General features: G+C 52.0%; 1 protein-coding gene across 1 annotated transcript; it reads right to left on the bottom strand.

Moving 5' to 3' along the window:
• Window positions 1-714: 714 nt before the first annotated feature.
• On the bottom strand, window positions 715-21,692 carry CPA2 (carboxypeptidase A2). The gene is made up of 11 exons (XM_075557730.1): window positions 21,628-21,692; window positions 18,673-18,754; window positions 17,701-17,835; window positions 16,963-17,058; window positions 14,734-14,835; window positions 12,648-12,746; window positions 11,294-11,404; window positions 10,266-10,356; window positions 7,319-7,518; window positions 4,483-4,567; window positions 715-902 (listed from the first exon to the last, which is right to left on the bottom strand). The coding sequence occupies exons 1-11, from the start codon at window positions 21,690-21,692 to the stop codon at window positions 715-717; spliced, it is 1,254 nt and encodes a 417-aa protein (XP_075413845.1).
• Window positions 21,693-24,923: the final 3,231 nt, after the last annotated feature.

Genomic DNA, 24,923 nt, shown 5'->3' with positions numbered 1-24,923 from the left:
CAAATGTGAAAGGCAACAATGGGGAGTAGAGCAGCCAACCGCAGAGCAAGGCTGGGCCCAGGGAGGCCGCTCCCAGATTCACTGAGGACCTGAACCTGAAACATCCTGCCCTAGCTCTCAGTGTACGTTCCCAGATGTCTTTGGCTGACCGCCCCCTCTTCAGGGAAAAAAAAAAAAAAGGAGAGATAAATTTCTCAGCGTCCCCTTGACCATAAAAAATGGTGGTACTCTAGCCCGTGATCCAGGATAAAGTGTGGATATCTGCTTATGTAGCCCCTCCCCCAAATGGATCCAAAGTTCCTCCCCCCCCCCCAGGTAGAGTAGCACCACTGTGGGAAGCACTGCTCCAAACCAACAGCCCCCATTGATTCTGACTCACGGCAAGCCCTCCCCCAGCCCCCAAGCACAGAGCAGACCCCAGGTGATCATGTGCTCCATGGGGGTGTTCAAAAGCAGAACACCAAGCCTTTTAGAAGTAGTAGAATGAGAAGAAACAATAGTTCCCAACCAGGATTAAAACCCGCTCCTCCGAGTCGATTCTGACTCATGGCGATCCCATAAGACAGAGCAGAACTGCCCCCATGGGTCTACAAGGACGAGGGGAGTTGCGACCTGCTGACTCCTGCTCAGCGGCCCGGCACGCCACCCTGGGAAAAACCACAGTGCAACGCTCCTTCAAACTTGGGCGATTTTAATGGTGTCTACCCTGGGGCCCTAATACGGATGGTCTCGCACATGCTCCATGATGGTCTTTAGACCCAGCCAGGTCTCTTCCGCTGTGGGCAAGATCTGGTTGGCCGGCAGGAGGAAGCCATAGCGACCCGTGTCTCTCAGTTCAAAGGCAAATGAGTATTTGATGCCAAAGTCATAGGCCCAGTCAATGCTTCCACCACTGGCTTGGTCTAAAGGGCAGAAGAGAATAAAGGCTGGTTAGGCCTAGCCCACTTGGCCCCTCACAGCCCGACCTCTGTATTCAGTCCCACTGTGATGGGAGATAAAGGCTGGCTCAGTTGGCCTCTCACCCCATCTATTCTTATAAATTCCTCTGTAAACCTGAATCTGTGCTCAAGGTCTGGTCCTGTGATCAAAGGCAGGTCAGGGCTGACAGGGGTGTTACCCTGTACTCTACAAGGGAATTCAAGAGCATTTGCCCATAAAGCTCAGAGAGGAGAAAGGATTAGGGAAAAGGGGTCTGATGGGAATGGTAAACACAGGGGTGGGGGTGGGGTGGGAGTGGGAAAAAGGCCCTTCCATTGTGAAGATTGCAGTCCACGTGGAGACTCAAAATGTGTATGAATTGTTGACCGGAAAACCAACGTGTTCCGTTAACTTTTACCTAAGTCACAGCAAAAAGTTCATAAATGAATTAGAGATAAACCAGGCCCCTCTGCTAGTGGACCACGAGATGAGGGGCAGTTTAGTAGGGGGCATGCTTACCAACAAAATTTTTTTAAAAACTCAAAATCCAGGACTCATCCGGAAAGCAAAGGGTGTTACTCCAATGGTCACTCCACTTGGCCTTCCTCTAGTGGCAGTGGGAGGCCCTGGCTTCCCTTTCCCGTGGGAGGCCCTGATTCCTCTTCTGCACCTTAGGGAACCACACATACACACGCGCACACACACTCCCTGTGGTCCTTCTCTTGGTCAGAGCTCGGTTAGCCTCTGGTTTCTCTATCGAAGGAAGAGGGATTACAGAGTAGGAGATTTGGTCCTTAACCTCGGGGGACTTTAAGGATAGGGGCGGGGCGATTCCGCCCAGCTGTCTGACACCATGCCCAGTTCCCTTGCATGATGGACTAAGCCAGTGCAGCAATGTGCCCCTGAGGTGTGTCAACACGGACATGGCAGGTGACAAAGGAAGTTGGCATTCTGAACAGAGGGCAAGTGGAGGGCAGGACTAGGGCAGGTGGACGAAGTGGCCTTGTCCCTGAAGAATAGGGTTGGGCCAAGGGTAAACCCAAGAAGAGTGTAATTGGGAGCAGTAGGGCTTGCGGCTAATGGGAAGTTATCCTGTGGACCCCTGTGATAGCTTTGTCCTTGTCTTGGTCTCTGTCTTCACCCACAAGCAGCTCTGGTCCTGTCCAACTACACCCACTGCCATCGATGACCACCCCATACAGGGCTGCCGAGGCTATAAATCTTGACAGGAGCAGATACCCTCATCCTGCTCCTGAGGAGCGACTGGTGGGTTCGAACTGCTAACCTGGAGCTTAGCAGCCCAACCCACTACACCACCTGGGTTCCTGAGCAGCTGCGGTAGCATCTAATACATGACAAACTGGACACGGTGGCTGTCTTGAACTGAATGGACTTTGGGTGGCCAAAGGACTTCTCCTTTGGGTGTGGCTAAGAGTCTTGCTGGCTCAGTGGTTAAAGCACTCCCCGGCTAACCAAGGGGTGGGAGGTTCGAACACACCATCCGCTCCTTGGGAGAAAGACATGGCTGTCTGCTGCTGCCACGCTGCATGTAACACCTTAGAAAGCCCGAGGAGCCATCCTGCCCTGCCCTGCCCTGCAGGGTCTCGGGGACAACAAGGGGGACTGGTGGGATCCTACACTAAAGTGGCAAAGACACTCAGCTGCTGACGAAACAATCAGTGGTTCCACCCCACCAGCTGCTCCTCAAGAGAAAGACGAGGCGACACTGTGACTCAGAATCACAGTATAGGGTCCCTGTGACTCAGAATCAACTCGTTGATGGTGGCTTTGGGTTTTCTGTTTGGTTTGGGGTTTAGGGTTTTCTTCTGGCTGACGTAGCTGCAAGACACGGCTGATCCCATGGAGGTCACTAATGGACACAGTATGACTTCAGAGAGATGCCGCCTACCCTGTGCAAATCATTCACTAGGTGGCCTGAGGCAAGTTAATTAACCTCCCTGAGCCACCAGTTGCCTCCTCTGTCAGAGAGGCTTAGGGAGTCAGAGATGGCCACGGTGACACACTCAACACCTGCTCCCGACATGTTCCAGGTCCTAGGCTAACACTGGCTCATTGACCCTCGGCCTGGTCAGGGGCAGGTCCCAGTCTCACTGCCACTTGTCACACAGGCAAAGGAGATGCAGTGAGACGGAACGGAGCAGCAACGCAAGGACGGTGGATGTAGGGCAGGCATTCAATGGATGCTCGCTCTCATCCCAAGGATTATGCTCGATGGGTGGCCACAGGTCTCACTGGAAAAGCGAGGCAGCCCCACTGCGATGAGCGGCAGCGTCTGGAGGAGAGTCCGGCATGTGCCAGTGCTCCGGTGGACACCCCAAGCCTACGGTCCACCTCTGGCGCCTCTTGACAACTCATCTCAAGGAGGACGAGCCCCAGGAGAGTTGAGTGACCTACCCAGGGTCACTTGGTCCCAGCGTGGCAGAGCCTAAAGGGGTTTTGCCCCTCCTCCTCCATTGCAAAATAATTCCAGAAACTTCTGGACCACACACACACCATGTGTCTCCTCAGAGCCTTTCCAGGTAGGCGGCTGCACCGGAAGTGTCTCAGTCACCTCCAGGGCGGGGCAGCCGGGCAGGTGTTCAGCCCTGTGCATACCATCCTGGGGCAGGTGGCAAAGAAGATTTAATTGTGGCCGAGGCAGGGCTCACCCAGGCTGAGAAGAAGCCAGGACACTGCGTCAGCACAGGCAGGGCTGTAGTCAGAACCTGCTAGTCGATTCATGATCCGGTGGCAAAAATCACACGACAAGCCCTGGTGTTATTCTGAGCTCCACCTGGCAGAAATGATTCTGTTCCCTTGCCTGTCAGTGACCTGACCGGGCAAGCCCCATGAGCCCTCAGCCTGTCCAGGCCCGCTTAGAAGAAACCCTTGCTGCTTGTCATTTTACCAGACCAACAGTTTTCCCTTTTCCTGTTTACACGTCTTATCCCAGGGGGTGTTGTGGAGATGGCGTGTAAACAGGTTTCCTCCGCACCCCAACCATCCAGGAGAAAGCAGAAGCTAACAGGTAGGCCTTTCCTCAGCTGCCCACCCCAACAGGGCCCACAGCATGTCTGAAGACTTGCTTCTCTTGGTCAAGGCTGATTTACCCACCCATGTCCACTTCTGGCCACCTCTGTCCACATCTGTTCAACTCAGCCCATCTCTGTTCACCTCTGCCCACGCCTCGCTCCACCTCTGCCCAGCTCTATCTACCTCTGCCAAGGAAAGGGACATTGATAAGGAGCCTGCGTGAGGACCAGGTCCTGAAAAGCCCCATTTTCCAGGCAGAGATTCTGCATCCTGAGAGGAGCTGTGAGAATTGGAACAAGTCTAGGAGCGAGTGCGAAGGCCAGACATTCAGCGAAACCCCTGCTCCCCGTATCCCACGTGCACTCTCCCAGTGGAGACCTCGCCTTACGGAAGGGCGGTGGGGCAGGTTGGGATCTCCGTCCGCAGACCCACCCCTTTCACGTCAGCCATTCAAAGGTCTCTCCTCCCAACACCCAAGGGCCTCTCTTCTCAGGGGCCCGTTGTTAAAGCCTCCAGCACATGAATACTTACAGATGACCGAGCAAATGGGTCCCACTTTGTAACTGGTGCCATGTACCCTTGTCAGCGAGTTGGCTGCCTTTTGGGCCACTTCATTCTAGAACGAGAGAACCGAGGAGGGGTAGTCGGATGGGCCCATCTTGCTTTTTTTCTCATGGGAGAATGAACACCCCATCCCCGCAGCAGAATGAAGAACGGGACAGTCAGGCGAACTGGACTCACTGGTGCATTCGTGCGTAAGCACAAGCCCCTTTTCAGGTCAACGATTCCCCCCCCCCCCCCCCCCGGGCAACATGACATGCGAACGGTCACTTCTCTTGACTCGCGGGAATGCAGCACAAAGGTTGGGACTGTTTGATCGACCACCCAGGTGCAGTATGCCTCCGCTGTCCTTTAGGCACCAGCTCACCTGGTGCAGAATGGTGACAAGCAACGGGGTATATGTACCCTGAGCCCAAGAGGGACCTGAGGAGTTGACGGCTTTGGTTTTTTTAAAACTAGATTCCCTCATTGGCGTATTTCCCTGCGACTGCTCCTTTTTCCAAGAAGTCAAGTTCAGCAAAATAGTTTCCATTATTCGAAGGTTCCAACTTTGACTGATTGAGGCTTTACTGTGCTGTCCTTGCAAGGAATAAATGTAAGGTCTTGAACTTGGATCCAGGAAAACAACTGGATGATTACCAGATGGGGGAGCTGGCTCAGCAGCACCCTAAGAGGGCCCGGGAGGCTCAGCTGTCACTGAGCCCAACCTGAGTCAACGGCACAGTGTTACTGCTCCCAAAATGGATGTGTCGCTCAACTGTGTGAGCAAAAATGCACTGTCTTGTTCAGCTCCAGCCCAAGGTCTTGGAGACCACAGGCAAGCCAGCGGAGGTCCAGACAACCGCAACTAGGGGCCTTTTTGGAGGTGCTTGAAGCCACTAGAGGCATTTAGTAGGGTTAAGATGCATTTGTGGATCAATGGTAGAACTCTCAGCTCCCACGCTGGAGGCCTGGGTTCGATTCCCTGCCAATGTGCTTCACAGGCAACCACCATGTGTCTGTCAGTGGAGGCTTACCTGATGCTACGCTGCTGAATTGGTTCCAATGGGGCCTTGGGACTAAGGTGGACTAGAAAGAAAGGGGAGGTTGGGGGAAATGAGGAGCGGATAACGATGAGTATAGGGTTGAAGACAATGTTCTAAAGCCGAGGGTGGTGGTGAATGTACGGCGCTTCTTAATGCACTTGAACTGCTGACTTGTGTGATAGGTGGATTATATGCCAAGAAAACGGTTGAGAAAAATAACTATCAGAATGGGAGGCAGGGGGTGGGCGGGTGAAAGGTCCCTTCCTTAAACATCTTCCTGCGTCCCTGCTCATCAGATCTAAACGTTGGTCTGAGCGGCTGTAAAGGGAGGAAGAGCCAAAAATGAAAATGACTTGGATTCTTTTGTGACAAATTGGTTTCAAGCAAACACAAAGGAAGGAAGGAAGGAAGGAAGGAAGGAAGGAAGGAAGGAAGGAAGGAGGGAGGGAGGGAGGGAGGGAGGGAGGGAGGAAGGAAGGAAGGAAGGAAGGAAGGAAGGAAGGAAGGAAGGAAGACCTAGCAATCTCCTTCTGAGAACTCGGCCAGTGACAATTCTATGAACCACAGCCGTCTGATGCCATGGTCCCAATGAACTGGGGACAACTCGGGGGCAGCTAGCAACAAGTAGGGTAAGGAAGGGTCTTGAGAAAGCAGGCTTCTAGTTTTCAAGTAAGAATGAGTTCGCCTCTCCAAAGGAAATGAACTCGTTTTTTGGAATGCTGAGAGGCAGCCACCGCAGCGGGGAAATTTCAGCTCTCTGTAAAGAAGAATCTAGCAATGCGATCTGCCCCAACATGAAAGCTGCTTCTCTGGGGGCTGGAAGCTCTCCCTTCTCCAGCTATTCCCTTATCAGCTCTACGGCTGCATGGCAGGTTCTGAGCACCAGCTGGAGACACCGTAGATTATCTAGGCCTGCTCAAGATAGCTTCCACGTTGCCACCGACCCTGACCTTCTTTGGCTGTTACTCAACTAGGTGGAAATATGTGCTCGGAACACTGCCCTACTGGGCTGAAGTCCAACTGATGATAAAAAAAAGTTCAACAAGAACATCCTTCAACTGATAAGACAGAAGAGAGGTCGGACTTGGAATGATTCCCTCTCTGCCTGGGGCTGCTGCCAAAATCTATGTGCAGGGAAAACGGATGGAAAGATGACATCGGGGTTCCCACACCAAGCCTGAAAGCCCAGTGGTAAATATTGGCCCAGACTCTTTGGCTGGGGATAGCTCTTGCTCGAATGTCAACAGTCCCCTGAGATGTCACAACCTGACCTAAGGCCACCACCGGTCAGCCCACTCCTAACACAGGAAAGATAAGTGGAAGGCATCAAGTTAGGGGGTGCGGGTTTTCCTCCCAATAGCACACACCAACGCATCGCCATGGCAGGCCCAGGGCCCAAAGCCCCGAGGAAGTACTACGTGAAGAGCCTATTGGAGCGCTGCTTGAGCACAGCATTTGGCTACAGATCCAAGAGCCTCAGGACAAACCCAAGTGGTTATTCCTAAACCACAGAAAGCCCACCCTGGGAATGTATGGTCCAATTGGGCGTGTTCCTATAAAGGAAGGCAAGAGGAATGCCATGAATTTGTTTCCCAAAGAAGTGCAATATCGGAAAGTTCCTCATCCGTCTTTCAGATGTGCAACCCAATCTTCCCAATGGGTGGAGTTCTGTCTCATTCATTTTTTTATGCCGTATCGTTCACACACCCCAAGCCCAGTATCGAACTTTATGACTGACCCCCGGCGGCCCACAGGATTGAAATGAAGTGGCAAGAACTCACCAGCTCATCAAAGTTATCAGACTGGGTGCATTTGTACCCATAGGGGAACATCAGCAACTGGGAATAACTGTGGAGAGTCAGGAAAGCCTGGAAGTTCCCATGCGTCTTGATGAAGTCCACAATGGATTTCACTTCGACTTCGGAGTTGGCGCTGGGTCCGTGGTAGGAATCGGAGCAAGGGTTTTTACTGGCGCCGGGTCCTGATGAGACACAGAAGACAGAAGCGAGAACAGGGGGCTTTAAGGGCTGCTGCATGGAGACTGTGGCCACACACCAGGAAGTTCTTCCTCTGGATTCAGAGGAAGACTGGGTGAGAGACCCAGGCGCCACCAGGGCAGAGTCAAGAAGCCGACAGAAATGATTCTGGCCTCCTTTCGCTGCCTCAAAAATATGGCTTCTCTAACACAGCAGCACTCAGTCCACCAACTGCACTGAGTCCATTCTGACTGAAAGCGAGCATGTACAAAACAGAGCAGAGCTGCTTGTTAGGGCTTCCAAGGGGCAGACAAACTCATCTTCCTCCTGCCAGTGCGAGTGGGTGTGAATCCTGTGGTGAGCAGCCTAATGCTTGGCCCTCCGCTCCCCCAGGTCCCCTCACCCATGGCAGCCAGGGCTATCAAACGAATCCTCTTCTCCCCGGGGAAGCAAAGTTCCCACTGAAAGAAAGACCAGGTTTACACTTAATGGTGGGCTCTGTGGTGGTTGAACAAGTTGGTGTCTGGGATCACACCCAAATCTTAAGAGTTCAAGAGTAGGAGATTCTATTCATTGATTTCGCTAGGACCAGAGGTTCTCAACCTGTGGGTCGCGACCCTTTTGGAGGTCGAACGACCTTTTCACAGGGTTCACCCGATTCATAACAGACGCAACATGACAGTTATGAAGTAGCAACTAACATAATTTTATGGTTGGGGCATCACCACAACGTGAGGACCGGTATTAAAAGGTCACCCACATTAGGAAGGTTGAGAACCACTGCTCTAGGACAGAAAGCCACAAACGAAGGGAACCTGACACCCTTTCTACAGCGAGGAAATCACCACGTGTGACAGCAAGGCCATCGTTGGGTGACAGGGCCTCTGGCCTAAATGCTCCTGCAATGGGAGCAATCCATGTTTACTGGAATGAGTCCATCGTAGGCCTGGCTGGAGCTCTGTCTGCTACAGAAGCTGGAGGGGACGGGGGGGGGGGGGGGAGGCCTGGGACTCCCCAGGATCTCAAGTGAGCTCAACCCTGTAGACGCCACCTTTGTCACCGTATTAAAGATGACTGTAAAGGATCGATAACATGTCAAGGAAAATGCCGCCACGGAGCTGATGTTTTCATCTCTTTCCCCCTCCCTACACCACGAAACAATATTTTGTCAAAGCAATGAATGAAATTGCCCCTCATCCCAACCCTGTCCTAACTCCCTGATGTGTCCTGACTGGTTCCATTAAAACACAATCAGGAATCGATGGAAACAGCAAGCATGCTGGCGCGCTGTGAAACTTGTTGCCAGAGTTACGGGGCAATTTGTATAAAAGGGGCTCAGTGGAAAGCCAGTCTGCTGTGCACGCTTCCACCCGCAACACAAGCAAATACTCTTTGGAAAACAAACAGTTGTCCTCCCGCTGGCTCCCAGGCTGGCCTCCAGAAGAGGGTTTTCAAAGCCTGCGATCTGGAGGAATTAGCGGGGCCTTCCTTCTGAAGCATTTCTGGGCAAGCTGAGCCCTTGCAGAACCCCACAACCTTGTGCCGTGAGCAGCTGCATGTTGAAGTGTTTGCTCTGCCCAAGGGCATCTCTTGGAACGCAGGCCACCCATGGATTCCTCCATCTGACAAGTGTGTAGTGATGTTTTTCTACGGCCCAGACACCGTGCAAGGGATTGGGGATCTTACGGTCAATAGGACCCGATTCCAAGTCCCTTTTAGTAGAGCTTAGCCAGGGGCAGCGAAAAGGGGGGTGGGGGCGGTGTTCCCTTCTGTTTTACATAAGGCCGCTAGGAGTCCGAAGCCACTCGTGGCACCTGGCAACAATGTCAGTGAGGCTCACAATGTCCCTCCCGAGATGAGAGAAAAAGAAGGGGTTTGATGAGGGTGCTTAGAAGCAGAAAGGAGCCCCCACCCCCCATCCCCACCCCCACCCCCACCCCCAGCCTTCACAGTTACAGCAGCCAGTAGGCAGAGGCGGGGCGGGCGCTAATCACTTATCATTGGAGCGCTCCTGGAAATCAAATGGCTTAACGCTACTTGTCATTCTTTTCTTAGTTTTCCTTCTGGAAGCATCCACAGATGACGTAATGCTTCTCGGCCGAGCAGGTCCTCGCGCCCCCTAGCGGCTGGCCGGGGGCTTCCGGCGGCCACTGGCAAAGGCCTGCGGCTGGGACGCCGAGCCGGAGCCGAGGCCGAGGCCGAGCCAGAGCCAGAGCCCAAGCCGAGCCGAGCCGAGGCCGAGGCCGAGCCCGAGCCAGAGCCCAAGCCGAGCCGAGCCGAGCCGAGGCCGAGCCAGAGCCCGAGGCCAAGCCCGAGCCAGAGCCCGAGGCCAAGCCCGAGGCCGAGCCAGAGCCCGAGGCCAAGCCCGAGCCGCTGAGCCAGAGCCGGAGCCGGAGTCCGAGCCGAGGCCGAGGCCGAGCCCCAGCCCGAGCCCGAGCCGGTGAGCCCGAGCCAGAGCCCGAGGCCAAGCCCGAGGCCGAGCCAGAGCCGGAGCCGGAGTCCGAGCCGAGCCCGAGGCCGAGCCCGAGGCCGAGGCCGAGGCCGAGCTGGCTTCACGGCGGCCGCCGGCGGAAACCAAGCCAGAGTGCCAGCGCTCTCCTCTCTCGGCGGCTCGGGGCTGGGGTCCCCGCGCCCCAGCGCCAGGCGGTGCTTCACTGACCGCTTTCCAAACGGCCTGGAAAATCCCCGCCTGGGCTTTGCAGGGCCTTGGGGTTCACAATAGCCTGCGAGGGGGCCCGAGCCCCCCACTCACCTCCAAAGCCTGCATCCCAGTTCCGGTTAGGGTCAACACCCACGCAGAGGCTGCCAGGGACCTTGGACCGGGTCTTGCGCCACATCCGATTCTTAAAAACCCAGAGGGGGCAAAGGCAGCTGGTTATTCCACCTGCTGAGAAGGTGTCCTGTAGGATTGCTGGCCATCCCCTCGCGCCCTCCCTGGACGGTCCGCTGGGAATGCCCCTAATATCCCTGCGCGTCCTGGGCCACGCTTGTGCTGGGCGCCGCTCCGCTGCCCCGAAAAGGACCTGGATAGACCCCTCTCCTTCCGAGCCGCAACCCCTAAACCCCCAGTTTCTCTACAATGTCAACCAGAGAAAGGAGGAAAGGGGGCTGGGGGGACACAGCGGACTCCGTGATCGAATATATGGAGTCAAATTAACTGACTACAGAACTTCCAAGAATGTGAAATATAACCCCCAAGAGAGGGAGACCGTGGGTGGTGGTCCCCATTCTTCCTAGGGTCTCCCGGGAGATTAACCCCAGTCTGAATTACAAGTTCTTTTGGCAAAAGAAAGAAAGAAAAGTCCCCGTAGACGATTCTCTCCCCAAATAAACTCCCAAGCTCTGACTCATTCTGAACCTCCGGAAGGTCACGGTGTGTCATAATGGTGTTTTGTCAGGGGCTTTCACGGAAAGAAAAGCGACGTAATTCTTTTTAGTGATATTACAAAGATTTCGTCTAGGGCCTGTGAGTAAAACACTCCTGCATTAGGCCGCCCACCTAAATCCTCCTGCAATCTAATTGTCAGCAGGTAACATCCGCCTCCTCTTTTCTATCAATCCACTGCCACAAAAACGCGGGGATAATTGGAACAAATCTCCCAGGTGTCTCACGGGAAGGGAAGCCCTGAGCGCTAACAGCCCCGCGGAGCAGCTGCGATGGGCCCTGGTCCAGGCAGCACGGAATGCCATGGGGGGCCGGCCCCCCGGGGTGCTTCTCAGCCCACCCCTGCCTGGATGGCAGGCCACCACCCAGCTCCTTGGGAAATTGTCCCCCCTCACTTTGGTTTGAGAGAACACATATCCATCGGGGTTTGTGACCGGCAGCAGGAAGATATCCAGGGTGTCCAAGATGGCAGTGAGGGATGGATCGTTTCCATAGTCGGAGGCAATCTGAGAAGAGATGGGAACACAGGGAGGGAGGCTTACGGCCATGTCGGGCTTTGGCTTGGTCCCTTGTTTCCCCCCAGGGAGCTCTCAAGATTACTGCGGCTAAAGGTGCCCCACAGCCGGGTCTCCTGCCTGTGGATGCAGGTAGTAAGCCCGGGTCTGTCTTCACTCCCGCTCTATGAAACACACACCAGAGCTCACTTGTCAAGGATGCCCGTACACTCTTCCCATTCTTGTGGGATTTCTGCAGGTGTCTTCAGCAACGGTGTGGAAGATTTTGCTGTGCCCTACCCCCACCACCTACCTCCCCAGTGGCCCAGGGACCAAAGTTTTTACGTTTTCCTTCATCACTACACAGGGTAGCTTTCCAAACGAACTCCCGACCAACAGCTGATGCCTGAAAGCTCCCGAACTTTCCGAAGATACTTAAGACCTTGTGACATTCCACTTGGGGAATTAACTTTTTTTTCCTCCCACTTGCGATCAATTGCAATGGCGTCAAAGTTTCTGCTGGATTAAAATTTATTCATTTCCTGTGCTCAGCCATCCTAAGGCATTATTATTCAACTGTTAAATATCCATTTCATAATACCCGAAAGGTAAGCGCATTTTAATTGAAGGGAAAAATGTATCAGTTGGTATGCACGTGGTGGCGCATGCTTGAATGAGCCCAAGTGGATTGATTGCCTTTTGCTCATGAATTAACATTCTGATTTATAACTTGTCATTTTTGAATTACTTAAGGAAGACCAGCCTGGGTCACGCCCAGCCCCCCACCCCTCCTTGTGGTGAATCTAATTCAAGAGACGGGTTGAAAAGAAGTACAGCTACATCCTGACTTCAAAATCCTATTGGGGATATTTCTTTCAGAACAAGCTACACACCATCACTCGTTTCTCTTCAGCTCGGGGTGGGGTGGGGAGCAGGTCAGGGGGTTACTTGGCCATGTTTATATTTGTCTTGTGACCCACTTCTTGGTTCTATTACCAGCCTTGAATTCCAGGCAGCAGAACTATTTCTCAAAGTCTGTTCTTTAACTGAAACAAAGTCCCTATTTGTCACCGTCTTAATCTCTACAACCAAGTGGCAGGCCCCAGAAGGAGGGTAGAAAGTGGGTAAGCCCCCCCCAAAAAAAAAGTTGGTTGGCTCTGTTTCCCTTCTGTGTGGCACAGGGCTTGGACTGAAAGGACTAGTGTGGGGTACGGTAGGTCCTGAGCCCAGAAAGAGACAATCGAGACAAAATGACCTTATTTGCGGTCCACAGGGCAGTCGCTTGTGTCACCCACTCTCGAGCATGGATGCCAGCGTCCAGCCAGATGGCTGGCTTGTCCCCTCCGGTGCTGAACTGGAAAACAATCGAGGAAATGTGAGCGGACATCACCAGGCAACATCCCCTCCCCACCCATTAGTCCCCTCTGGGTGCTACGAGAGACGAGGCAGCCTGGCTGGCGGTCAGCTCATTCTCAGTGACTTTCCTTTTGGAGGAGGAGGGGTGGCGTCCCTGTCTTTAATGTCAGTTGCAGGTGGACAAATAGACTTCTTTTGATGTCTGAAGAGAATCTCTGCTGATAAAATAATGGCTTGGAAATAGGTTCATCATATGTTGTGGAATGGGGACAACATGATTGTCTAATACGATGCTTTTTTTTAAAAAAAGCTCTGTGTATCATGCACACATACATATATGCACATGGGTAATAGCTACCAACATATACGTAAAGGGAGAGGAAGAGAAGAAAACAGGAAAGAAGCAGAAAAACATAAAGGCAGATGTGGAGAGCTACGATCCCGTAATTGTTGGATTAAATAACAAGGGTTCTGTCCCGCCCCTAGTGCCCAAATGTGTACAACTATGGCATTATTTTTGCAATCCAAACATTTGTGCCGACCGATTGAGTCTTTCATTAAAAAAAGAAGAAGAAACAAAAAGCAAGCGCGGGCTGGCAGGCCCTAGCAGGATCCTCAGTCTCCCAAGCTTACCACCGAGGCCACCTCGTCGTGTGTGGAACGGTGAGTGTGCAGTTTGGCTCAGTACGTGGGCAGGAAAAGATTATCTTTGCCCCATCACACGCGGCAGATAAGGAAAATGAGAAATGCAGATCTTTGCCAAGCATTTCATTTCCTGGGCTTGGAGAGGATGGGCCCTGAGTGAGTGAGGGAGTGGGGCGACCCCTCCCCCCAAAGAGCTCAAATGTAAAATGTAAAGACCTTTAAAAAATGCCTAACCTTCCCCACCCACCAGCCTACCCACCCTAGTGAATCCCAGGGGGAAAGGGGCAGCCTTCCGCTTAGGGAACCCCGTTGTGCGGGGGACACAGGAAGGAACAGGGTACATATTAGCCAAGTGGCCGGTTTCACTGAGCCGGCAAACCCCTCCTTTCTGGCCTGCTTTGGGAAAATCCATCCGTCCCAGTGAGTCAGTTGGTACCCAGCCACAATGGTTCTGGTTCCAAATTTAGCGGGGAGTTGTGACATTTCTTTTTGGGGGTGCTTTCTAGGAAAAATCCTTGCTCCTCTGCTCTCCAGCTCAGGACGAACCCACACTAAAGAAACTGCTGTGAGGTTTCCAGGTGGAGCCAAGCCCCAAGAGGCTTTTGTTTCAATGATGTTAAAAAAAAAAAACCAACAACCTGAAAACTGTCCATTAAAAATATCAAAATATCCACCACCCCCCAGCCCCCACCCCGCAAATCTTCTTCAGACCAGTTTAGCTTCTCTGTGAGGAATGTCATCCGCTCCCTTAAGAACTACCTATCCGGGATCAGAGTGACAGCAGCAATTCTGAAGATTAGATGGGGAATTTAGGGGGCAGTGAGGGAGCCCTTTATGTTCCCTGGGGGTGGGGGACAGGCCAGCGAGAATGGTGCCACATCTCAAAGACCCTAATCCTCGTCACTGAACTGGACATGGCGAAGCCTGGTGTCCGCTGGGCTGTGTCCATCGTCAACAAGAGAAAGAAAACGGAATTTTCAGCACGCCTTCGTCTGGGAGCCCTGGCTTTGGCAGCAGCTCTTGTTTTAAAAGGCAGCACAGCTCTGTCAGGTACTCCGAGCTCTTTCCACCCCCACCCCCATTCTGGTTCATTAATTTTTTTTTTAAGGAGGAAGAGGAGGAGGAGGAGGAAAAGAAGAAAGAGCTCCAGGGAAAGAAATGGGGCCGAACATCCTCCCTGGGTTAATTACGCCGGCCCCTCACCACGGAGGAGCCTCATCCCGACCACAGTCCCAGGGAATGGTGAAGAAAGGGGATGGGGGGAGAGGGGGGATAATACTCAAACCCAGCCCAGGCCGGTTAAGAGAGGACTCGAGGAAAAAGAGCAGGAGCAGACATACCTTGAGCACGTTCATGGGCCGATTCTCAGAAGAATAGCCAATGAGCACTTGGCTCACGAGGTGAGGGTACGCATCCACAAGGTGGGCCATCTCCTGGGCAATCTGAAAGGTTTCCAAGGAACACAGCCGTGGGCAAATACACGGGCGGATGCATCAGTTAGCCACTTTCTCTCTCATTTTTCTGCCTTTCTTCCCCACATTTCCACCACCCCCAGCCCCAGCCGGAGCGAGCAGGTGGAGAGGGCCGTCCTGGCCCATGCTCCAGGCGTGGGATGTTCACTTCCAGTCTGAGGCCAGAGGGGTCAGGCCCCACGTCCTCAGGGGCTGCAGAGGGAGGCCATTTTGTGCCTGTGCGAAATGGCAGCTCCCCGGTTGTCCCTCAGGCCCGGCAAGGAGAGGGGACTTCTCCTGCCGGAAGGGCCTGGCCCTCAGAACAGCAAAGGCAGTGACACACAAAAGTGGATTTCGAGGGGGGGGGGGGGCGCTGCACAATGCAGCCTGGCCACTCAGGCCAGGGGACAAAGAGGTGAAAGAGACCTGCCCGGGGCACTTCAGCCCAAGGCACTCCTGCTTTCAAAGCTAATTGAAATTCATGTCCCCAAGCTGTGTCAATTGCTGGGTTTGGAGCCTGCCTGGGTAGATCTGGAGGATATAAGTGGCTGAACAACAACTTTTTGTCCGCGTTTTCTCTCCAGCGCCCAGTTTGCCTTGATTTCTCGGCTCCTCTTCCTCCTTTGGGTTTTTAGTACCAGCCCCTAATCCCGTAACCGGAACCTTGAGGATCAAACCTGTTTCCAACTCGGAATTTGGGGAGAGATTTTAGCAAAGTAACGAGAAGCAGAGAATATAGATTTTACATACAGCATCCCACCCTATTCAACCCCGTTCCTATTTCTGGCAGTGAAACAAATGGAGGAGAATGTCATATGCAAGGACACCTGGTGGTGTTGGTTCAGAATTGGACTGCCAGCCCCAAGGTCAGCAGTTCAAAGCCACCAGCCCCTCTGCAGCTAAAAGATGAGATTGCCTGCTCCCGCGAGGAGTTGCCACCTTGGAAACCCAAAGGGGCAGTTGTTCCCTTCCATCCTAAAGGGTCGCCATGAGTCAGAATTGACTCGGTGGCAGCGAGAGCATGCCAGATCAGATCAGGTGTTGGCACCCAACAAATAAGGAAGAAAAAAAATCCCTTTTTCAGAGCATTTTGCATTGTAGGATAGCCGCTGCTAGGAGATACAAGAGTTCGATATGGCAGATTGCTTCTCTAAAGGTCTGTGGCTTTGGGAGTCTTCCTGAGGGCAGCTCCACCTTGTCTTATAGAGTCCCTAAGCCAGAATCAACTACAGGGCAGTGAGTGGCTCTGCCTTCTTCCTCCGCCCATCCTTGCACACAGATCCCTAAAATCAGTGCCCGCCCCCTCAAAGATATCTGTGTCACATAAGGGGAGAAAACAGCACTACCCACGTAGGGGCCCACATGACAGCAGGTGACCCAGGTGGAAGAAGGGAGCAGGACCAACGGAAAGCTCAGGAAGGACAGCTGATGCTGCTCTGCGGCCTTGGTGCCAAGGGCAAGTGAGGAGCGCCTGCTCTTGATTTGCAATCAGAAGGATCAAGATGGTCCCTGATTCCGTCCTCAGCCTCGCTGCCTTCGGGTCAAGGCTGACTCCTAGCCCATCCTACGGTGGCCAGAGCCAGGAAAACCGAGCCTTCAAATGGCTTTGTGGGGAATCCGGGTCAGAAATCAGCCTGGAGGCTCAAGGCGAGGAGCAACCAAACAAGAGGGCGATGGCCATGCTGCTCCCATGGCTTTGATGGTGCTGCTGGGTAAGTGAGTTGGGCTGCTCTCCGCAAAGTCAGCGGTTCAGAGCCACCAGCAGCTCTGTGGGAGAAAGATGAGGCTGTCTGGCCCTGTGAAGATTTACCAAGCTTCAGAATCCCTAATGTAGGATGGTTGTGAGTTGAAATGGATTTGATGGAAGTGAGGGTGGGGGTGTTTGTTTATTTGTTTGTTTGTTTTAAGTTTGCCTGGACACTTCCAGAATGACTAGGTGGCTGTTGGGCTATGTACGGGTCCTACAGGAAGCAAGAAGAGGTGTGAAGCCAGGGACACCAATACAAGCTAAGACGTTCTAGAGAAACCTGCTAGGTCACCGAGTCACCAGAGGGTGTCTAGGCCGTGTCATGGGGAGAGACGGGTACCCGTCTCTGTCATTCATTGGGCAGCACTCACCTCTTCCAAGCTGTGGTAGGCGCCAAAGTTGAAGTTACCATTTCGTTCTCTTCTCTGATTAAAGAGCATTTCTTCTTTCTCCTGATCCAACAGAACCTAGGAGAAATCCAGTGGACCGATGAGCGGGGGCAATGTATTTCAATCGACCTCCGGGAAAGAAAGGGTGGGACTTGGGTCTCTAATGCCAAACTCTCTTCTTCCTGCTCTGTTGGCTGTGGGGCCACATCCTTCCCAGATTCTGGCAGAGCCCAGAGCAAATCCAGGAGAGCTATAGCAAGAAAAGTACCCTGATCCCAAAGGGGATGGGACATTCATAGGACTTCTGGCCAGCCAGAGAGATGGTGCAGGTATAGGATGTTGCAGATATAGATGGACTTGCAAGCACAGTCAGGGAGTGCTTATCACCTTAGGGCTCACCCCATTATTCCAGCACCCCAGGATCCAGGGTAACCTCCAGTTCAAACAATGAATGGTAGCTGTTTGCTCGGCATGGACTAAGTCCCTCCACTTAGTTGGTGCACTAATTCAGCCTTTGCTGTTTCCCTCAGATGTATTGTTACCACTTGGGCTCAATGCCAAAGTGAGAGAGACGGTGCCCTTCTGTCTGCCCTGCAGGGGGTGGGGGGCCTTCCTCAGGACCATCCTCGTGGTACACACAGGCTCCTGCCCTGGCAGAGGGGTCCCAAAGATGAAAGACTTCCCACTCAGTAGGACCCGGATGATCTGGGGAATATTTACCTGGACATCTTGGATCATGATGGAATAAGCAATCCCCTGAGACTCCAAGAACACTTTGACTGCTTGAACACTGTCATGGGGAACCCGGACGTGGGCTGCCGCCCCTGGGGCAGTGGGTGGTCTCCAGAAATCAAGCTGAAAGGGAGAAAAGGCCAAACCAAGGCAGAGAGGGCTTAATCCAGGGGGGTGGGCAGTTTCAAGAACTCAATGTACTGTTCTTTCTTAAGCCCCAGAAGCCCCGGTCACTGTGGGGTCCCCAGGATGTAGCAGGGGGAGTTCTTGAGGCAGCCAAGCACCACAGAGGTGTCCTATTGCTTTTCCCTCTAACACGGCACAAGGAAAAGTTAATTTCAAATGATGGAAGTTTTGTTGTTGTTTTAAGAAACACATTGGCATGGAAGTGGTCCAAGTTGTTTCATCACAGGATAGTAATACAATAAATTATTTGAAGAAAGAAAGACTGCATTAACGGTGTTCCAGGTGTTTCCAAAGTCGCTTTCACATTGGACCTCTTTTCCTGCTGACAATAAACCTGTGAGGCAGGAGCATGGTGGAGTTACCCCCCATTTTATCGACTGGGCAAATGAGACATGAGGCAGATAGGAGACTGGTACATTGGCACCCTGTTGGAACTAGAGGCCAGGTCTTCAAATCCCAGGTCCGCGAGTCAGCCTCCCATGCTTTGCCCGAGGCAACACGACAGAATGTAAAGCAAGCGCTCTCCACCAGCCAGTCTGATCCAATTCACCCAACACCATCAAGCTGACACTGACGCATAGGGACCCATCGGGTAGAGTAGAATGGGCCCTTTGGGTTTCTGAAGTTTCCTACAGGAGCAACGACTGGTGGGTTCGAACCACTGATCTTTCCGTTAACAGCTCAATGGGTAACCCACGACTCCACCAGGGCACATCCTGTGGAACTGTAGAGAAATCCCTCCAAGAAACGAAGACCTCCCACCAAGACAAATACCTGAAGATCTTCTTCAGCCTCCAACTCCCCCAGCGTTGTTACTTGCTCCTCATCCCTGGGTGTGATCTCAAGAACTTGGTGTCTAAGGAATATGGAAAACAAGGCAGGACCTTAGAAACACCACCTGGACACGTGGCCTGTTCCTGGCTGCCGCCGTGGGTGCCACGAGTTGAAGTGGTGACCACGACAGTCTGTCACCTCTCCAATGACCCAGACACTTATAAACAGTCTGCTGACCCACAGTCCCAGAGTGAGAACTTGACACGATGGCTTTATTTCTCCCAGGGAAGTATTATCGAAATAATAATTAACACCATTTACCTGCTCCTAGCAGGAAGCTTGCCATTAAAGTTGTCTTAGCTAATGATTATTTGTCGGATAACACCTGCTGCTCATAAAGCATTGACTTTTAAGACATGCCTGTTCCTGATTTTCAGAAACAAAGTTAAAAAAATTTTTTTGTTTAAGTGGCATGATTAAGTTGATCCTGTTAGAGGAACCAACATCGCATCTGGGGAGACATAGGCGTTTTCATTTGTTTGGGGGAGGAGTGGTTTAGGGGGTCATTTCCTGAAGCTTCAGAGTCCCGTCTCCAAATCCCATTCCTAAGGCCCAAATCTAGGGTAGGACTGGGGCCAGTTTGGAACGCAGACAAATCCTGGTGCACCTCTCTTAGTGTGCTGATGCCCACGTGTGTACGCAGACACACACACACATACACAGGGAATAAAGGCGGCAACAATGGGCTCAGGCATAAGAACAATTGTGAGGATGGCACAAGGCCGGGCGGTGCTTCGTTCCGCTGTACGCCGGGTGGCTACGAGGTGGAGCGGCAGGGCAGCACCCAGCGACAACAAACGACAGAGTAAAAGGAGCTCCAATGACGCCGCTGGCCCGAGAGGTGAGCCACCCAAACCCACCAGCCGCCCTCGGGAGAAAGAGGACGCTTTCTGCTCCGTGGAAACCCCCAGGGGCTGCTCACAGCAGTCCGCTACCAGTCGGACAGGACTCGATGGCAGTGAGTTTGGAGCATCTGGGGTTGGGGTGGTGTGATGCGGAAGCACTCAGCTGCTGACCCAAAGGGTAGGGGTTGGAGCCCCCAGCCACTTGGGGGAAGAAGCCAACTGGAAGCCTGTTCCCACAATGATCTCTCCCAGGACAGCCGCTGGGCTGGGTCTCTGTTGGACAGGGTGGACCTGACAGCACACACCCACAGAACAACGTGGCAGCCCCTGCACCCCATGGCACAGCAGTAAAGCGCCCCACGCTGATGAGAAGTCTGACAATTGGAGCCCACTCAGAGGCGTCTTCAAAGAAGAATCTGCCCATCTGCTTCCCGGAGGCCACCACGTTGGAAGCCCTCCGAGTCCTGACGTGCAGTCAGCACCTCAGCCGGGTCAGGACAGGACACCTGGACAAGCAAGGGGCATCTGTACATTCTCCGAGGAGACATGAGCCCTATAGCTGGATCCTTACAGCCTTTCCCTGGGTGGCCAGGATGCTGGGCAGCATATGCTCTACACCAGTGGTCCTCAACCTTCCTCATGCCACGACCCTTGAATACAGTTCCTCCTGTGGTGGTGACTCCCCCCCCCCACCATAAAATTCTTTTCATGGCTACTTCATCACTGTCATTTTGCAACTGTTATGAATCAGGTGACCCCCGTGAAAGGGTCGTCTGAGTCCCAAAGGGGTCGCAACCCACAGGTTGAGAACCACTTCTCTAAGGAATAGTAGCCCTGTAGTTTGCTCAGGGGGATGAGCCCTGGGGAAGCTTGATAAGTGGAGGAAATAAAAGCAAGTTGGGTCAATGTGCAGCCTAGATCCTCTCCCATATATTTGCAACTCACTAGTAAAATTCCTGAAAAAAAAATCTATCTTTTAAAAGATAAACCAACCTGTGATTGCCCAAATCTATCTGACCAGAGCAGATCCATTTGACTACCTACTTGGGGGCACTCGTTCTCTGGAACATTCTGCAATGGAATGCCTCCGGGGGCCGTCCACGAATCTGGCAACCAAAATGGGGTTTTGGATAAGGTGACCAGACGTCCTGCTTTTGGCGGGACACTCCCAATTTTTAACAATTTTTCCCATGTCCTGTGGCATTTTTTTAAAGGCCTGATTTTTGGAAAGAATGCACGACAAGCTAGGGTATACGGTTTTCGGCGGCCATGTCGCTCTGTCACCTGGATCTGAGTTTCATCAATGGTGTCCCGCTGGTGTCCCGCTGGTGTCCCGCTTTACCAATGTTAAAATCTGGTCACTTTCTTTCTGGAGCAAGAAAAGGTTCTCTCCCTGAGCCTACAGAGCCAGCTGCAGCCCTGGTCCTCCCACCTCTCAGAATTCCATGAGCAGGGCCCTCGAGCTACCTAAGGAGGGTCAGGGGTTGACCTGAAAGGAAGAGATGGGAGGATGACCCTCAAGTGATCAAGCAAACATCTTCTTCATTCTTAGCAATATCTGTCTTCCCCTCATGCCCACCGGAGGAAAACCTAGCGTAGGTCAGAACAGAGAGAAATCGGGCTCTGTATATTTAGTTTCCTCTATTTTTCCTCTTCGAAATAGCGTTCATATCCTCTTGATGGCCCACTCCTCTTATCTCCACCAGTCACCCCAGACACCCAATCTAAGAGTTGTTGTTAGGTGCTGGAGAGTCGATTCCAATCCACAATGTCCCCCTGTGACAGAGAAGAACTGCCTAGGACAACCACGAAAGGGTTTCCTGGACTGTAATCGCCATGGGAGCAGATCTCAATTCTTTCACCTGTACAACCTCTCGGTGGGCCTGAACCATCAACCTCCTGGTCAGCAGCGAAGAGCTCCATTGTTTGCACCACCAGCAATCTTTCCATCCAAGAGAGCATCTCTGAAGATGCTCGCCGCCCCCACCAAGTGGGAATTTCAGCTCAGGGACCAGCAACTTTCCAACAAGCAGCAGAAAGCATAACTTACCCCACAAATGTTTCTTGGCAGTAGATGTGGCCCAAAAGGGCACCAAAAATCAGGATCAGCCTCATGGTCAAGAAGTCCTCCAGAGTTCAGGTGGCAGAGTCCCTCCTGAATTTATTTATAGGGCCTCCTGGCTGAGCCATTGGCCCGCTCAGACTTCACGTGAATTCCTACATGGTAAAATTCCCACCTGCACATGAAGTGATCAAGGTCATGGACACCCACCTGTGTGAGCGCACCAAGCTGTACATTTTCCATTCCCAGGATGAGATAACAAACTCCCATGCAAAAGAAAACAAATTGCCAGATCGGACCAAGGACAAATCAGATATTCATGATTTAGACCAGGAAGTGCCACTAACTCTAGCCCGTGATTGAAGCCAGATGAACAGACCTGGAGGTTAGAGTCCTTTCTGGGTCCCTGACAAGGAAAAGGGCACCGCATTTATAGTAATTACCCCGGCATCCTGTCTATCACATTCCATTAGCCGGCTCGTTTGTTTATTTTGTTAATGTTTGCCCCGCGATGCTGCAATCACTGAGGCCGCATCTGCGGAGTCTCCCACTACATGGTCCACCCCGGGCCGCGCTCTACGTTAAAACGCAACAGAAGGTCTTTAAATCCTCAATTTTAGACTGTCTCGAAAGTGATCCATCTGCATTTGCACCAAATTGATAGCCCTATTTCTGTGACTTTACCCAAAATGAAAATGTCTTTCTTTCTGATTAGAACAATAAAACTACTTATGATAGGAAGTTGGGACAAAAAGGAAGTGTTTTGTTGAATCACCAATTGTTGCTCAACCCAAAGAAAATCGTCTGGCACCTAGCTTTCCAAGTATTGTTCTACGCTTCCGAGGTGTTTTTCATTAAGCGAAGGCCAGACGCCATTGCCTGTGCTGTTGTGTGGTTGTTCTCAAGCAGAGGTCCTTTGACAAAGGTGATCTCCCCTTGTCAGGAAATGCAGATGAGCGTTCATCTGACTTTGTTTTTCATGCCTAAGATAAAAATACATCTCCCTATTTTAGGAAGCATACTTTATTGCATTGTAATAATTTGCACACTTTATATTCAGCCTCGCAAGAATCAACCGCAAACAGCGTGAGAAGGAATTTTGCATTTGTCCTCTGTGTACCAAGTTCTGTATCTGCATAGACTTTAAATCCCTGGTTTGAATTCTCAGTTACCTACCGGAAGGAAGAAGGTGTCTTATATATAATGCTTCTGGTTTGAGACATTCCTGGATTAATTTTGTTTTCTCCTGGGAGTCAGGGTGAAGACCAAAGCCAAGCGGCAGAGGCCCTAGTTCATCCTCATGTCCCCAAGCGAAACAATCAACCCCACCGTCATGGAGTGAATCCTGACGCAGAGTGACCCTGTAAAACAGAGTAGACCTGCCCCATAGGGTTTCCAAGGTGGAAAATCTTTACAGGATCGAACTCCCACATCTTTCTCCAGCAAAGTGGGTGGTAGATTCAAACTACTGACCTTTCACTGAGCAGCCCAGCGCTGAACTCACTCAACCACCAGGAAGGCTCTTCGTGTTCCCAGCACCCATTGCATAGACAGTAGTCAAATTGAGAAGTGAATGTACTTGGAGAACCGGCAAAAGCTTCCTGGAAAAGATGGCGCTTGAGCTGACTCCCAGGGCAAGCTGGAGGAGAGCTGGGTTTCTGGTGGTAAAGAGACACAAGAACTTGGAGAAGAAGGGATGACCGTGCCACGCTGGCGCACAGACTTGAGACGGGCAGTGACGGAAAGGAGAGAATTTAAAAAGGCGGGCTCCACAGTGGAGAACTTCATCCTCCAAATCGCGGAGTTCACACCTGATGAAATGGAGAAATGAGAGTCTCCGAAAGTTTCTAAACAGAAGACTGATCATGGAAGGTGGTATTGAAAGATGAGTCCTGCAGGATGCCCTGCAGTGAAGAGATAATGGAACTGGGAAGTCCAGTAAGGAGCCTTCTGGAGAATGCCAAATTTAAGAAGGCACAACCAGACCAAGTGGTAGTAGAAATGTATTAGATGAGCTAGCTGTGATATTTTAGTGGACGAATCTCATGTCCATGGTAAGTAGCCGGTGCCTGACTGGGTAGGGAAGTTGAGAAAGGACACTTAGGGGTGTTACAGATGGGGCAGAGAGACACCTCCCTGCCCCCCAGCCCCCCAGCACTTCCCCACCCAATTAGTGCACTGTGTGAAGGGCCATTGTAGGGATCTGCTCTGATGACCCCCCCTCTACAGGTAAGTGCTTGAGAAAGAGTTTTTGCTGAAAAGTATTTCCCAATTAATTAGACCTTGTAAATGTTTTTAAATACTGCATATGCTCATGTATAAGTCGAGTTTTTCAGCACATTTTAAATGCCGTTTTTGTGGTAAGATTGGGTGCCTTGGCTGATACTCCAGTGTATACAGTAATTGCTTTTTCTTTCTGAAAAAGAAACCTAGGATGAGCCTGCGGCTGCGCTGAGAAAGAGACAATGAGGAAGGGAAAGGGGGAAGAGGCCCAAGAGAGTCCTTCCCTCCCCTCGCTGCCAAGCCTGGGGCAGTCCAAAGGAAACTCACTCCCGGATGCTGCCTGTGGTGGGAAAAATGCAGTTTTCCCTAGACTACATGGAAATGGGGGACTAGAGAATAAGCAGCAGTTGGAGGAGGAGGAAAGGCATGTGAGAATTCCCCAAAGCACTGCTATTTCTGTTATTTACATTATAAACAACTCTGCATCGGAATAAGACATGATCATGCCTTCCACCTCAATACTCTTTTTTACCCCGCTGATTGTTTGTTAAGATAAAATGGTTTTGGACATTTTAGAATGGTTCAGGTGAAGTGTCACAGAGCAAATTCACTTCCCATTCAACAGTATCCGCACATTTGGTTCATGACTTTAGTGGCAATCTCCCCAATGTAACAGCACCTTGCTCACTTCCTCCCTGGGCTCCCTGCAGCCGGGTGCCCATTTTTCTGCCCACTTCTGCCCTTGGGACTCTGGGGACCCTTTAAGTCTAGTGCGACTGACTGTTCTGACATTTCTCAGTGTTCACGACCTTGACCTAGCACCTGTTAGACGGTGACTTCTGGTGGTGATTTCTGGAGGTGAGTCTCGTTCTGGATTTGAGGGGTTGGCTAAGTGCCATAGTCTTGGAGACTCTACTGATCTCTGTCAATCAATAGGTCTGACTTTTTTATGATTTTGAGTTTTGCGCTACATCTTTCTCTCATTCTGTCCAGGACCTTCCATGATGATCCCGATTGAAGCAGTCAGTAGCGGTAGCTGGGTACTATCTAGTTCTTCTGGT

This window comes from Tenrec ecaudatus, chromosome 9, assembly GCF_050624435.1.
Source record: "Tenrec ecaudatus isolate mTenEca1 chromosome 9, mTenEca1.hap1, whole genome shotgun sequence".
NCBI lineage: Eukaryota > Metazoa > Chordata > Mammalia > Afrosoricida > Tenrecidae > Tenrec > Tenrec ecaudatus.
This window is presented reverse-complemented; position numbering and strand designations above follow the sequence as displayed.